This window comes from Gorilla gorilla, chromosome 3 (genome assembly GCF_029281585.2).
Source record: "Gorilla gorilla gorilla isolate KB3781 chromosome 3, NHGRI_mGorGor1-v2.1_pri, whole genome shotgun sequence".
In the NCBI taxonomy this organism is placed as follows: Eukaryota; Metazoa; Chordata; class Mammalia; order Primates; family Hominidae; genus Gorilla; species Gorilla gorilla.
In genome coordinates, this window is record NC_073227.2 from 186125103 (window position 1) to 186142020 (window position 16918).

Consider the following 16918-nt stretch of genomic DNA (forward strand, 5'->3'; position numbering starts at 1 on the left):
AAAAGAGTTCCTGAAATGGCTGATGAGTCAGCCCTACTCACTGAGTTTGCATGCAGAAGGAAGTCAGGCCAAAGGTTTGGTAAAACCTAAGTCAGTATCTCCTGGCTCTAGGACTTAACCCAGTTCCTAGCAGAGTAAGGTATAACTGATGGCCACAGAAGTGTACAGAAATAATAGCAGCAACTAACATTTATTAGGTGCTTCCATTATACATTTATGTGCTATATACTTTACATCAATTATTTCACTTAATTCTTAAAACAACCTTGTAAAGTAGGAAGTTTTATTATGGCTCTGAACAGAACCATCATACGGAGAAGTTAGCTCATGCTAAAGTGTACTAAGGGTTTTTTGTTTGTTTGTTTGTTTGTTTGTTTTCTGGAACCCTTCACTAGGCTGCCAAGACACCTGCCTTGGATCTCCTTCTATTTCCCTGGTTGTTCCTTTACCATCTCCTTTGCTGAGTCCTCCTCCTCTTCTTTTTTAATGTTGGAGTGCCCCAGGGCTTACTTCTTGGTCTACTTCTTTTCTCTAGCTACATAATCTAGTTGATCTCAATACCCATCTGTATACTAACAACTTCCAAATTTATATCTACCCCAGATACATATATCTAATTGTCTACACCTATCTTCACATGGATGTTTAACAGACATCTCAAACTTACCATATCTAAATCAGAGTTTACAAATACAATCTCCACCCCGCCCTCCAATATTTGTTCTTTCTCAATATCCCCAATCCCAGTAAAGGGCAACTCAATTCTCCCCAGAGATCAGAAAACCCTTAGGATCATCTTTCTTTTATATGCTAATCTGTCAGCAGTTCCTGAGTACTTTACCTTCTAAACAGATTCAGAACCTGTTCACTTTTCTCAATCACTCGGACTCTAATCCAAGCCATCCTTACTTTTCATCCCAGCTGGGCTAATCTTGCTTGCTCTCTTGCCTCGCTATGCATGTTGCCCATACAGCAATCAGTCATCTTTTTTTAAAAAAACCTTTGTATTATGAACTTTTATTTATTTATGAATTTTGAGACGGAGTCTCGCTCTGTTGCCCGGGCTGGAGTGCAGTGGCCCGATCTCGGCTCACTGCAACCTCCGCCTCCTGGGTTCGAGAGATTCTCCTGCCTCAGCCTCCTCAATAGCTGGGATTACAGGCACCCACCACCACACCCGGCTATTTTTAGAAGAGACGGGATTTCGCCACGTTGGACAGGCTGGTCTTGAACTCCTGACCTCAGATGATCCGCCCGCCTCGGCCTCCCAAAAAGTGCTGGGATTACAGGCGTGAGCCACCGCGCCCGGCCCATTATTATGTTTTAAAACATACACATAAACACACATAAATGATGACCACCCCTATGCACCCAACACTTAGCCTCAAAAATTAACATTTTGCAAATATTCATCTATTCACTTCTCTGTCCTTTTTTTTTTTTTGAGACGGAGTTTGTTTCGCTCTTGTTGCCCGGGCTGGAGTGCAATGGCACGATCTCGGCTCATCGCAACCTCTGCCTCCCGAGTTCAAGCGATTCTCCTGCCTCAGCCTCCCGAGTAGCTGGAATTATAGGCATGCACCACCATGCCCGGCTAATTTTTTGTATTTTTAGTAGAGACGGGGTTTCTCCATGTTGGTCAGGCGGATCTCGAACTCCCGACCTCAGGTGATCGGCCCGCCTCGGCCTCCCAAAGTGCTGGGATTACAGGCGTGAGCCACGGCGCCCGGCCTCTGTCCTTCTTTTTGTGGGATATTTTCAAACAAACCCCAGAAAAGTCATCCTTTTAATGATCAGATCAAGCTACTCACCACTTTCTAACTGCTTCTAATCTCAGTAAAAGCCAAGTCCTTTATCACGGCCTGCAAGGCCTGGGTGATCTGTGATTACTCCCCGCCACACCCATTCCTGCCGCCGTCCTCCTGACCTCACTCTGCTTCATTAGAGGGTCTCCCACCCTCGCGGCCCCAGCAAGCATCATCTGGAAAGCTTGTTAAAGCACACGCTGCTGGGCCCCACCCCCAGAGTTTCTGGTTCAGTAGGTCTAAAGTGGGACTGGAAAATTCGCATCTCTAACAAGTTCGCAGGTGCTACTGCTTCCAGCGGGCATACTTGGAGAACCACCAGCTGCATTGTTCTCCTTCCCGTTCCTCAACAAGGCAGGCAGGATCTTGCTTAGCAGTCTCCACGCTGCTCTTCCCTCTGCCCTAGGCATTCTTTGCATTACTCAAAGCCCCTGTTATTCCATCTCTTTAACTCATGCCTTTTGAGAGGCCTTCTCTGACCACTCTTTCTAAAATCTCTTTCCCTCTCCTCATCCTCATTTATGTTTCTTCATGGTAAGCATCACTTACTGTTTCCGTCACCCCGTCTAGATGGACAGCTCCACAAGCAGAAAGACTTGGTTTTGCTGTCACATCCGCAGCACTAAAACCTTGCCTAGCAGGTGCTCACTTCACTTGTCCAAGGAATGGATAGCATACTGAGGAGGGAGAGCCAGCTTCTTGCCTGGGACACTAGACAGGCAAATCACTTCTTCTTGCCTCAGTCCCACCATTTGTAAGGACACTGCTTGGTTATGCCTACCCTTCCCATCTCCCTGGGTACAGGCACAAATGAAAAGAATAACGTGTACACGCCCGCGAAGCAGAGCAGCAAGTGGATACCGAGCATTATTACGCCGTGGGATCGGCCGCCCTTTTTCTGCACGGAGAACCCCCTCCGCTCCCATTTTCCAGCGCCCCCGTCCCGGCGACCCAGAGACCCGCTGTGGGCGGCCGCCGCCCGCGTCCCGGCCTGCCGGCCAGCGTCTGCGCACGCCCGCCCCGCACCCGGCTGGCGCCCGCCCGCCCGCCTCCAGAAGCAGAAGCAGAAGCAGCAGCAGCAGCAGCAGCGGCAGCGGCAGCGGCAGCGGCAGCAGCAGGAGAAAGGGGAGGCGCCGAGGGAGGGGTACTCGGCCGCCGCGGGAGGCCGCATCGCAGTCCCGTCACAGCGTCGGCGCCGGCCGGGGCCGAACCCGGAAGTGGCCGAGCCCGCGCGCCCGCCGGTCCCGTCGCCGCCGCCCCGCACTCGGGCGAGCGCGGGAGCCGCGCAGTAGACGGAGCGCGCCCGGCCGAGCGGGCCATGGCCGCGGGGGCCGCCGCCGCAGGTGGTGGCGCGCGGTGAGGAGAGCGCGGCGCCCCCTCCGGGGCGGATGGAACGCGGCTCGGCGGGCGGGCAGTGCCGGCGTCCGCGGCTGGAATGGTGCTGGCTGTGTTGGTCGGTGCCTGCGTTCTGAAGCCCGAGAGGAGCCACAATGGAGACGCCGCCGCTGCCTCCCGCGTGAGTGAGCGGGCGGGCGGGCTGCGCCGCTGCGGATAAGCGCGCCGCTGCGGCGCGTGTCGCCGGCCGCGGGCGCAGCTCTGGGGACAGCCGCCGGGGCCGGCGGGAGGTGGGAGATGCGGGGCGTGACGAGGCGCTGTGCCCGCAGTCCTGAGCGGACGCGGACGGAAACTCAGCCTGGCCAGGCGGTGACTTAAAACGCTGCCCAGGATTTCTGGGGAAGGGTCTTCCCCATCTCGGGCGGATAGAAGATTCGGGGTGGGGCTGTGCATGGGTGACCCTGCAGGTCCTGTGTGTACCTCCCTGAAATGCATGGGCACCTGGTGCCCAGTTTGCCTACCCCTTTATAAGAGATCAGGCTAGGATGCACTGAGTCCGTTGAAAAAAGGAAACTGGAAAGTACCAGTCACCTGCTGTCTAAATGAATTGATCTTAGGTTGCTTGATTCCCCGAATTTCTAACAAAATTAATATCTGAGGAGCTTTTGCATCACTCTAAATGAGCGGCGGCCGTTCAGGGCATGTGACCTCTTTTACCTGGCACTGCAGAACGTTTTATCCAGAAATCAGCATCTTCTGTTTCCTTCGTACCTCGGGCAAATTAGTAGCGTATCGACCTGCCAGGCACAGGTGTCTTTTTTCTTTGGTACCCAAGTACATTCAAGATCACTGGCAACAGAATTACTTTCTAGAAATAATAGCTGAAACATTATGTAGAAGACATTATTGCATTATTCAGAACAAGGGTTTTTTTTAAATTTTAGTTTTTAGTTTTGTTTATGAATTTATCTTGGTAAAAGTGAACTGTAAATACCCAGGAGTTTCGAAAATTTCAATTTTGGTTCCCTCTTCTCTTAGGAAGGAACAAGAGTCCTTTGAATCTGACTTTTCAAATCGCAGACAAACCTCATCCTGAAGAATGGTTTACCTTTTCATGAGAGCTTATTCATGGAGGCTTGTCGTTCTCCGGTCAAATTTGGCAAGCTTCACTCCATGCCGATTGTACCGCACCAGTCTCTTGTGGTTATTTGGCAGAATTCCAGCCAAAATAAGGATACTTGGCTTGGGTTGAATAATTTTTTGATGTTCAGCCCTTTTAGGAGAGCTAATGGGATTCTGGAACGACAGTTTCTAAAAGTGCGTTTCAGAATTTTTAGCTTGAGTGGAACAGGTCGTGGAAATCTAGGGGGTAGATAAGACTCTTGAATTGGCCTTCCTGGGCTGACAGAAGCAGGGGCTTAGTCACCTCTCGATAGCTGTGGCTTTGAGGGCTCTGAGATTTGGTCATGTTCTTCAGCAGGCTGGAGGAAGGCACCTGAACCCCTAGGAAATATGATGGTGGATGGTTCACATCAGCAGCATGAGCACACGGGGGTCTGCCCAGGCTCAGAAGCACTTAAAGCAGGATATGCTAGCTGTATTTAGACAACATATGGTATATAATATGTAACATGTAGGTATGCTATCTGTAGTAAACCTGCCTTCTATATAAGTTGCTGCAGTTCCTTTTTACTTTTGGAACAGAGGGAACTAAAGGAAAGAACAAGAGAATACTTAGAATGCAGGTGAAAAGAAGGGTGTGGGAAAGCAGGCTCTGGAGGGAGGGAATAGAAACACAGATGATTTAAATTGAAATAATAAAAAATGGAATTGATGTATGCATTGAAACATTGATAAGCTGACTCTCGGGTAGATCAGCTAATCATAATTTTGATGACCAGCGCCATTTTTGGCATTGAGATTCCATCAATAGTGCTAGAACAATGAGAGGCTGAGATATAATGGAAAACCTGGAATGCCAGCATGGATGAAAGAATTGTTAAAACTCCTTTCAATCAGGGGTGGCTAAAGTTGGTGAGACTTTTTCATTGTTTCTGTCTATTTAATTATAAATACAAGTAGGTTTTTATTTTCATTTGGTTCTGTCCAGGATTAAACCTAATTCAAGAACTCGTTATGGTGTTATTTGCCATTCTGTGGATCAGAAATAGTTTTTTTCCTTGCCACCCCTTGGCCTGTTTGCCTCCACTCCCATTAACATCCCTCCACCATGGATCCCGTGCGCCGGATTTGAGACTTGCAGGCAGTGTCTTTAGGAAGGAACTTTACCCGGCCTCACTGCCAGAGCTGGGCTAGAACAGAGGCCAGTGGAAACTATTAGGAAGACTCAGCTTTTCATGAAGTTAGATTTTTAGCCTGAGCTTTAAGTCAAAGAAAGATGACCTGGACTTAAAGTGCCTTATGGTATGGTTGGAAGCACGGCCCCAGATTCTCTTTGTGTAGGTGTCTGTTTATTAATTCATTCAATGTGCAAATATTTGAATGCCTATCTCTGCCTGGCACTGTGCGTGGTGCTTTTGCTTGTGTTTCTCTTTTAACATCCAAATTTACATTGTTCTCAGATCCCACCTTGTTCTCCACTGGCCTGTTGGCACATTGTCTTGGAGGGAGGTCAGGCATCTGTACCCACCATTCCTGGTTCCTTCAGGATGGACTCCTTGAAATTAGCTTTTGATCTTTTGTGCTTTTTATATTCCTTGCCTCCAACTTTCATCCTTTTAAATTCTCATATAATTAAAAATTGTCGTTGGACTATATATTTGTGCTTATTGTTTTTTGCATACTTGAGTATATGTGGCATTTAGATTCTGTTAAATTCTGGGGTCTGGGTGATATTGAGACTGTGTTACATTTGCTTCTGATCAAACCTGAAAGATGTGTAACTAAAAGATGTAGATTAGTAAAGGAATTTCAGGTAGTAAATTGAGAGATGTAGTTTAGATGTAGATTAGTAAAGGAATTTCAGATGGTAAACTGAGATGTGCAAAAGGAAATGTAAATTGACCAGCCCTGACCTCAGGAATGTATTTTACAGTCTGGCTTTTATAGTTATTTGTATAAAGGATTTTCATAATAAGTTGAAGGAAGACTGTGAGGTATAGGCCTGAGTGCATCCCTCTGATCTTCTGTTACTGATCAGTTTTCTTGGCACTTGTTTTTTTACTGGCTCCATTTTCACAAGTCGGCTTACTCTCTGTAAGCCTTGATTTTTTTGCTTTTCCTTCACAAAACTAAGCAAACATCCCTCAGATAGAACCATATCTTTTTTCAGTTGATGGTTCCACATTACTAGAGACTTGTCGTCAGAGGTGTTCATGCATAGGCAGAAAAACAACTTGTTGACCATGTTCTAAGGCATTTAGGCAGCAGAAAATTGGTTGGATTAGAGCAGAGGTTCTCACATTTTTGAATTTAACTGACCTGTAAAATTAAAAAAAGAAAAAAACAATTGAAGTCTAACAATTGCTAAGTTTTTTGTTTTGCTAAGTAAAAGAATTATTTATGCAACAACAATGATCAACTATCACCATCTTTTCATGAAAAAAAAACATTTTAATATCCTTCCTCAAATATGAGGAAGAATATAATCTGACTAAAGGATTGTCTTTAAATTTAAAAAACTTAGCCTTATGAAAACTTATTACATTGTCCTCATTTTGACATAGATCAGTAAAAAGTTCATTGAAGCCTGACATTTGCAGTCCACTGGACCAGATGACCTTTAATGTTCTTTCTAAGATTCAATTGCTGTGAATTTGGAACCTTGCTACAGGATACCCAGTATTCATTTGTTTGTCTGTTATAGTGCATTGGAGTGTATTCTTATTTTTGTTTAACTAAATGTACATTGGGCATCTCTCATATCACAGGTGAATCTCCTCAGTGATAGACAAAGACATTTAAAATATTTAGGAGTAATAATGACCCACAAACAAGGTAATGGTGAAAGGAGACATGTGGATCAATGTGTGTTGAAGGAAGTGTTACATATAGAGACAACTTTGAGGTGCATTTGGGAACTTGAGAAGTGAATTCTGGAAATAGGTAGCATTTATGTAGTAGTTTAAAAAATTTCTGATGCTGGGAAATCACTCCACCTACTCCCTGCAAAATGCCCCAAACCTTTTGTTTCTGATGTACATGGTAGGCATTCAGTAACTATTAGTAAATGTGCTTTTCTGAAGGTGACTGTAAGTTTACTCATCTATGGCTGTTACGGATTTACACTAGTAGTGCTTATGAAGACCACTGAACTTCTTTCTTAAGATCAGGCGGAAGGTTTTTTCAAGGTGATCCAGAGAAGGAAATTCACTTTATGTTGCATTTCTGTAGTGTTCTACCAAATCCAAATGCATTTACTCTTTATGATGAGGTAGTTTGAGTTTTTAATTTATATTTATTGAGTGCCTACTATGGCCAGATTTTGGGGATATCTCAGAAAACAAAGTTCCTTTTCCTATGATTGAAACTAATAGCAAACAAATGTGTAATATTGTTAGTAGTATTACAGTAAACAAAAATGAAGCAGGATAAAAGGGTAGAGAATAATAAGAATAATAGTTCAGATAGGGTCAGGGTGTCTTTGACGAGGTGATATTTTAGCACAATCCAGAGGGGGAATAGCATTCCAGGGAGAGAGAATAGCAAGCGCAAAGGCATTCTTGAATTCTTCCCTTGATGAGATAATTGCTGCAGTGAGTGGGTCCGTAACTTTTTGTGTGTTATGCACTGTACTTTCTTACATTTCAGACTATTGGCATTTGCTAAAATATTCCTTTGACCAGTTCCATTCTCTGATTTTACCTTGAAAAACAAGCCCCTGCTTTTTATGATAGCTCTTTTTCTTGTTTTCCTTCTCTGGTTTTTAGGTTGCTAAATGTGATTTGCATACTTTATCACTTAATCTCACTTAGTCTTGTCAACAACCTTATAGTGGTAGGTGTCTTATTTATCAGATGAAGAAGTAGAGTTTAAGTTACTTTCTCAAGCTTATCAAGTATTAGAAAAACTGGGATTCTAATCTCTCTGTTGTATCACTTTTTTCTGTCTTGCATGACTTCTATCACTGTTTGTGGGCAGTATTTCCTCACGGAAGTAGGCCTTGGCCAGTTCTTTTCAATCAACTGTTAATCTCTGAGCTCTAGCTCCATCTATATCTTAAGTCGGGGCTCTAGGTCTGTGCTTTGGTGTGGAATTTTGAACTTCTCACATCTCTACTCTTAGCTCATGCCTCTAAACCCAATATATCCAAAACTGATGTTTGTTCACAAACTGACTTCATTTTATAACATTTCCACTTATTCAATGGGATAACCATTCTTCTGGTCCCTGATAACCAAAACATTGGAATAGTCTTTCATTTCTCTCTCTTTCTTCATCCTCCACATCTTATCAGTCCCCAGGAACTGTGGTCTTGGTTTCAAGTGTCCATTCTGGTTGCTACTATTCTGATGAATGGATTTCATCACTTGATACCTGAACTTTTTCACTGGTCTTCTATTGAGCTCTATGTATTCTCTCCTCATCCTTCAGTCCCCACACTGTTTTAACCCTCCAACATCTTAGAGTCAAGTGAAGTGACTTATCAAAACCAGAGACTCAGGCAGTCACAGCCCTTCATCATTTTATCTTATCCTATATATCCAAGATCATCATGTGCTTTTAAAACTCTCCCTTGTCCACTAGCCAGGATTCTCCAGCCTTTTCCTATGCTTCTCTTCTTCTCTCCCCTGTTACAACAACTTGAGGTTCCTCCAAGGCCCCATTGGAGCCCCATCTCCTTCACCAAGTCTTTCCTCTTTACTCCAACTCATTCCAGCTCATCATTGCATTCCTATGGTGTTTGTCACTGCACCTATGTACTGACTTGTGCCATTCCTTAGTGGTTTCCCATGTACCTTCCTGTTTAGATGGTAAATGGAGGAAGATCTCAATTCAGCCTTCCTAATGTTTCTTACCCTTCTTAGTACATGGCATGCAGTGGGCATCTAGGCAGCACTTAAATACTTAATTTATTGGCTTTGGTCATTTTGAATATTGCTATTAACTTTGAATTGAATGTTGCAATTAAAAATGAAGGCCAATAAGATCCATAAAAATATATCTGCATATTCAGTTTAGATCCTGAACTCAACAATTTTCTTCTAAACTTTGTTTACATTCATATAGTGCCTAGTGCCTATACAGCTCCCTGAGATAGGTAGGTGAGATATTACTATCTTTGACTTTCATATTACGTTTCACATCAGACATATTTATGAAATAAATTTTATAAGTAGTCTGAAGCCCAGAGAGGCTAAGTGACTAATCCAGGGTCTCTTGGTTAGTATGTGGCATAGACAGAACTACAATTTTGGGCTTCTTTCTGATTCTGGTTCTCATCTAGTACCTTTTCATTTGAGTGCTGGAAAATGTATCCCAGTCAACTGAATTGCGGAGTCATATTGCCGCCCCCTTACCAACCAAGTGATGGCAATAGTAGGAAGAGGGGCAAAGGAAAAGTCAGAAATATAAGTGATAAAATAAATGGAAATGTTTGAAATGGATCATCAACCTCCTTTTCCCTATTTTAGCACCTCACAAATATCCCACTCTGACAATGCTTTGTTAGTTATTTATAAAATATTCCTTAGGAGATTGATCTTGCATAAGACATGCTTTTACCGTGGTCCTTTTCCTGGTAATAGTCACTGTCAGGGACAAAAAGTGCCTGATTGTGTTCTGTTTGTCATGTAGGTGGGAGGGAAAGAGGGAGAGAAAGCTGAGTTGAACTGGAGCTTTTTACAGCTCCATTGTTCTACTATCAGAGAGCAATTATACTCCAACTTCCATCCACCTCAGACATCCCAACCTCCTCCTCCTGCCAATGCTTCCCCACACACTTAACATACAGCCGCACAACCGAGTTCTCCAGAGAGAATAGGGTGCTCTTTAATACCTCCCTCTGCCTTTCAGTGAGTTCAGGGCTCTGCTTTTTAACTGCTAATATATTTTAGTAAAGTTTGGCAATTCAGGCTTTTCTAGATGTTTCCTTTTCAGCTCTGGAAAATTGGAAAAATGATTTTTAACTATATATGTTTAAAATATTCAGTGGCATTATGATATTGTCTGAAAGGTATTCTGTGACTTGATGCAAGATCGGAAGTTTTTTTTTTTCTTGGAGAAGTAAGTAATACAAAGAAAAAAGAGATAGAAGTTTTTATCTCACAAGATACCTCATATTCAGTTCTACATACTGAAGCCCTAATCCAAGTTCTTACATGTCTATAGGGCAAATGTTAACATTTTTAAAAAGCTCTATTTATTTGGTAGTATGAACATATGTTTGTAGATTAGTCTACTGTTTCCATACCTAATAAAAGTTTAAATTCCAGACATGTGAAGAAAATTTGTAGTGTGTCTCTTTGCCTTAGCTAACTGCAAAAATTGAAATCACAACCCTACCATAGACCCAAACGTGTTTCCAATTGAGAAAGTCTTCTACCTTCACAGCCTCTAAGTAATATAGTGGTTATTTGTTTGAAGGATGTGAGAGTATTTTGTTGAGAAACTGTAGAATGACATAACAAATTTTAGTTAAAATGTTAGTTATGGTTGACTCTGTACTTCTGATATCCTGGATTTGTTTATGAGAGCAATGCTAGTAAGATGCCTGCTTCTGAATGCAAGTTTGGCTGGGAAGACAGCAGAGAAATAGAAGAAATATTATAAAGTAATGGAGAAACCTCAAAACATTACAGCATGGATGTTGACTTTGAACACAACAGCTGCTGACGTGAACTTGGCAGAAATTTGTGAGTAATGGTGGGTGACTCATTGCAAGCAGGGGAGTCTTGCAGCTTTTGAGGTGAACAGGCAAAGGGGAGAACAGTGATGGTGGCCACCCAAGGGCCAAGTATTTATGTCCTAAATGTCAAAATGTCTTTGATCTCCTGTTAAACTTTGCAGCTGCATCATTCACATGAATAGTTGCATTTTTTTTTTCTAAAAATGCAACATATTTTCTAAAGCATTTGTTTTTAATCTGGGATGATTCTGAGGTGGGAGGTAAGTTGGTGGCAGGACATATTACATGACTTATGTTATTATTATTATTTTTAAAAATCACGCATTGCTGGCTTTACCCTATACTCCTGGAGATGCCATCATGTATGTATAGCTAATTCTAAAAAGGACTTGTGTGACTCTTCATGTGAGAAGGGGTGGTTATTTGTGGCTTGAAAAAATTGCTTGGGTGATTCTGATCTTTCTCTTTCACTCTGCTGAAAACCATTGTTTCAAAGCCAATAATAAATATCTAAAGAAGTTTTACTTCATTTCTGTGGTGTTCTCAGAATTGTTACAGCAGGTTTAAACCTTTGCCTGGTTTGGAAATCTTGACTATTTGAGAGAGACAGCCCTGTTAGAGTCTTTATTTTCTTCCTGTCTGAGAATTCAGTTATCATCAATAGTGTATTCTTAGGCAGAGTCAGAAAGTCACCTCATCTGAGAAGCCACCTGTGTCCACAGCTGGGAATTTGCAGAAGTCAGTCACTGAAGGAAGGCTTTAGGATATCTATGATAAAACATAGCAGTACACGGGGATCCAAACCCTGGGAAACCTCAACTATTTTAGAGTATGTGTTGATAACAACAGGCTGTTGGATAATTGCCAGACTACTTGAGGAGTCTAAGAGTTGCATAAAGACTTAAAGGTGAAAGGAACTTGGAAAAATATCTTCTTCAGGTATTTTAAGGGAGACAGTTCTCAGAATGAGAAGCTTTTCTGGAAAAGGCTAGCACTTTGCTTCAGAAGAGAAGCAGGGCAAAGGTGTAATTCTTCATTTAATGTGGTACAACCTAAAGGGTAAACCTTTACCTCTCACTTAACTAGTTATTCCTAGTATATATATGTATACATGTCTCACATCTATAGTTTTAGACATTATGCATCATTTTCTGTTCTGCTTCTGAATGAGAAGCCATCTAACACAAAGCCACACAGGGAATGGAAATTTATGGCAAGGGCATTCGTTTTGAAAATGGACGTTTGCAGAAGGGGTGATGTATTTGTAAGTGACTCTCAGTACAGAGAACACTTAACAAAATTCAGTGTTTTTTCTTACTTATTCCTTTAACCCTTTGAATAAAGTCTTCTTTACAGGGTTTCTGTAGTACATCAGAAAAAGGAGGAGCTGAAAATAGGTTTAAGAGAGCACCAATATGGGCATTGATTGTTGTATGGCAGCTGTCTTAAAGTGAATTCTCCAATGCAGGGAATTTTAATTCCTAAGTTCTTAAGCAAATATAAACACTCCTGACTCTTAAATCATGACATTCTTTCTGGGGCAGAGTTGCTTTTGCTTCCACTTTCAAGCATTGAAAATTCTTTTATGATAGTTTTGCTAATCCTCAGTATAACATTCTTCCTTTGTTGCACCTTCTAAATTATTAAACTAGAAGCAAATATAGAATAAGTATTACCTTGCTATCGTATATAGACATGCAGTGTTACATGGTTAGAAAGTTTGCATGGGTTGCATATATCTACTCAGTTTCCCCTTTCCCTGGTTTCTTACTGTTTCCTTTACAGGTAGAATGAGAATATCTGTCTTATACTATAAAGTGTTTCTCCAGTTCTCTCCCTCCAGACGTGAATGTTCTGCCATCTTTTTGGCTTCTAGACTTATCAGTGCTTTTCGTTTCTTAGACTGGGTGTAACTAATTCCCTACACACACACCTTCAAGAGGGCATAGGGAGTAGAGTGGCACCTCCTTATTCTCCCACTTCAGCTGTAGGCTTTCCCTGTGGAGGTAAAGCCTTGCGTTAATTCATTTGTTAGGCCCCTTAAAAACTCTCAAGCGGTGAGGAAGTAGAACTGATGTGCACTTGTAGTAGGCAAGCCCTCAGAGAGTCAGGTGCTTCAACTAGTGCTGATTCTGGGGTTTGGGGTTTGCTTAATTTTAGAGGTTATATTCATGTTGAGTACCTGTTTCATGGCTTCGTGTACCATCCATGTAACCAGTGATTCCCACGTTTCTGCCTCCAGCTAAACTTTTCTCTCCAGCTCTAGACTCCAATATTTATCTGGTGATTTGATGCCTTCACTTGGATGTCTGATGTTTTAAAACCATTAGGTATAAAAACAGCTCTTGATCTCTGCCTATCTCAAACAGTTTCCACCTGCAGCCTTCTTCATCTCAATGTACAGAAACTCAGTCCTTTCTCTTGTTCAGGCCAAAAGACTTGGAGTCATTCTGACTTTCTTTGACATGTCATATGGTTGTTTCAACAGATCTCGTTGGCCGTATCTTCAAAATGTCCAGAACCCAGCCAGTTTTCATCACCTCCACTGCGACTATCCTCCCTAAGCCACTGTCATCTCTTAGTGAATTATTGTAATATCCTGCTAAATAGTTGCCCCCTTTTCATCTTTGACCCGTGTAGAGTGTTCTCAACCAGCAGCCAAAGTGGTCTTTGGAAAACGTAAGTCGGATTGTATCACTCTTTTGCAGTGTCTCCTCATTTCACTCAAAGTGAAAGGCCTTAGGATATCCTAAAAGGCCCTTTGTGATCTGCACTCCACTCTCCTGCTCAGCCCCAGCCTTTTGCCCAAGCTGCATGGGTCACAGTTCCTGGAACATACCAGGTACATATTGGCCTTTGCTGTAGTTACTACTTCCATCCGGATGTTCCCACACCCCCTAGTCTTTTGTTCAAATCTCAGTTCTCAACTAGGCCTTCCCTGAGCACCCTATTTACTGCAGATTACACCCCTCCACCATCCCCACATTTCTCACTCTCTTCACGCTGCCCTGCTTTTTCTACTTCCATAACACCATTTCCTAACATGCCAGTTGCTTCCCTGACTTGTGTTGTCTTTCCCTTTCCCCCCACCAGACTCCAAGCTCTATGAGGACAGGGATCTTTGTTTTATTCACTGATATATTCCAAGTGCCTTAAGAGTAGTGATTGGTACATGGTTGGTACTAAAAAAAATTGCTGAATGAATTAATGAACGATAATGTTTAAAAATGAATCATCCTTTTAGAAATGGGTCAGGAAAGGAAGAGAAGTGCAGCAATTAATAATGATGTTTGCTTGTTCTTTGATATATATACAAGTATGATATTTTTAGACTTCATTTTTTAAGCCTAGTTAAAAAATTGGTGCCCTGATTTTTTATGTAATAGCTTTATTGAGGTATAATTTACATACCATAAATCCACCCATTATAATTGTGCAATCTAATGATTTTTATTAAATTTATAAAGTTTTATAACCATTGCTTCAAAAAGTTGTCTTGTGTTCATTAATTTGCAGTTAATTCTTGCCCCCCTCCTCATGGGACCCTGATTTTTTTGGTTAATTTTATGTCCTAAGTCTTGAAAGAATAATTCATGTAGCAATGCTAGTATAGCCTTGTGTGCTTAAAAAATGTAAATTTAAATATTCACTGTTCAGTGTAGGAAATGGTATTGAAAAATTAGTGAAAAGAACAAGATGGAGAATCAGACTGGCCATACTCTTACCCAGCCCTACCATTTACCCTGTTACTCAAACTATTCATCTGTTAAATGGGGATAATAATAGTAATTTGCTCAGAGAGTTGTTGTGAGGATTAACCAAATAATGAAAGTAAACTACTTAGCACAGGGCTGCCGTATGGTAAATATTCAATAACTATTAACTAACATGATTAATCTCAATTAATCTCTTGTTAGTATAGGTCAAAATATATGGGGTTAATATATCCTGGCAGGTAGAAAGCAAAATTTAAATCAGATTCTAAGTTTCTGAAGTTTGTATAAAATATAATCCTGCTCTGTCTTGGTTTGTTAATAACGTATGACTATAGAAGTTTGTAAAAGCTAGTTAATTTCCAATGGAGAAGATCATTTCTCAACAGTTTTATTTGGAGATATCTGCTGAGCCACTTCTGCTGAATATTCTGTGTTGATCTTTGACGGAACTTTGACACCAGGGAGGTAATTACCCACTTTTTAATTGAAACCATAGTGTCCATCAGAAACTGTTCTTAATTGTCTTAACCTTACATTGGGATATTCTGTCCATGAGACTTCCTCTAAATAAGTAGGGGAAGGAGACATTCATTGTCTCTCTTGTAGCTTGATAAGCTGAACTAAATGATCTTTAATAAGATCTTTTTCTGTTTTTGTTCTTTTCTTTTGTGTACAGATGCACAAAGCAGGGTCATCAGAAGCCTCTCGATTCAAAAGATGATAATACCGAAAAACACTGCCCAGTGACAGTGAATCCTTGGCATATGAAGAAAGCTTTCAAAGTCATGAACGAATTAAGAAGGTATCATTATACTAATGTACATGCAACCATTGGTTTCGTTCCTTTATTTTTCAGTTGTTTGTAGTGAATATATAATCAACCTTCCATTGTTGCTTTGTCTGGTACACAGAACATTAAAAGCTTTTTCTGCAAGTTTTTTAAAGGAAAAGAGCAAATAATTTATCAGAAGTGTGGATGGTGTGGGGCTCCTCTATTACTGTGGTAGCCACTTAGCCACATACAGCTAGTCTGATGAGATAGTTTGGAGGTGAAAAATACACAGGGGATTTCTAAATGCAAAAAAAAGAAATGTAAATATTTTATTAATACTTTTAAATATATTGATTCCATGTAGAAATGATAATATACTAGATATTTTGAGCTAAAAAGAATACAGTAGGCCAGGTGCGGTGACTCATGCCTATAATCCCAGCACTTTGAGAGGCCAGGGCAGGAGGATCACTTGAAGCCAGGAGTTTGAGACCAGCCTGGTCAACACAGTGAGACTCTGTCCCTATTTTCTTTCTGTTAAAGTTAAAAATAAGAGAATATATTATTGAAATTAATTTCTGTTTGTTTCTTTTTACCTTTTTAATGTGATTACTATAAAATTGTGACTTGCATTATGTTTATATTGGACAGTGCTGGTCTAGGGCTTCTAACTTACTGTGGCAAAGAATATGGAAAGAAACTTTTAGAGAAAAATGTAACCATTGTTTTGTGGGAGTGGTGGTAGTTTTGGGGGGCAATGACTTGCCTATTGCTGAGGTAATTCTCAAGTGTGCTAAGGATCACTGCAACTTTTAAGTAGTATTAAAAGTTGATTGAAAAATGAGTAGCTTTTTTTTAATTAAAAGGGTAATATATGTATTGAGAGTCTTGGTTTTATTTTCTTAGCACTTTATGAAAGATCTGCTTTTTCCCAGCATTCTGTTTGTGAAAGTACTCTACGTATATCTATCTGAAATGCTGAAAGCCTGGCTAAGAAGGGATTAAACCTTCCCTTAATCTTTCTGTGCTGCCTAAAAGCTCTCCCTTTTAGGCCCATCATTTGTTTGTTTCTTCTTTAATTAAATTAGGGATTCAATAAATATTTATCTGCTAGGTACTGTAGGTACAATGGTGAGCAAGAACAAATATGGTTGCCACCCGTGTGGGCGCATAGCTGACTGCAGGAAGCAGGCATTCATCAAAGAATCACAAAAATAATTTACTGTAATGACAGTAAGTGCTGCAAAGGAGGGCTGCTGGTGCTAGAAAGGTGGATAACAGTGGTCAGGAAAGGCTTTCTTGAGAAGACAGGAATAATTATGCTGATATCTAGAAGGAAAAGAAGATAAGGGGACAAAGTCAGGATGGGAGTGAGGAGAGGGAGAACAGTGTTCCAGGCATTGGGAATGCTGTGCCACATCTTAGGGTAGGAAGGAGCTGGCCTCATCGGAGGAACTGACAGTGTTGCTGCAGTGCATATGGC

General features: G+C 41.4%; 1 protein-coding gene across 5 annotated transcripts in view; it reads left to right on the forward strand.

Moving 5' to 3' along the window:
- The first annotated feature begins 3175 nt into the window (after positions 1–3175).
- The window catches only part of KLHL2 (kelch like family member 2), a 115172-nt gene continuing 101429 nt past the window's right edge, over positions 3176–16918 (forward strand). For 2 of the 5 annotated variants that reach the window (XR_010133531.1, XM_055384708.2), the window contains exons 1-3: positions 3223–3321; positions 13436–13626; positions 15340–15465. Coding sequence is in view for 2 of the 5 variants with exons in the window: in XM_055384708.2 (XP_055240683.2) it covers positions 3241–3321; positions 13436–13626; positions 15340–15465 (398 nt within the window). In the remaining 3 variants the exon portion in view is untranslated. Of the gene's footprint in view, positions 3322–13435; positions 13627–15339; positions 15466–16918 lie in introns of those variants that run through there. The other 3 variants (XM_055384706.2, XM_063705631.1, XM_055384709.2) reach the window with 3 other exon arrangements.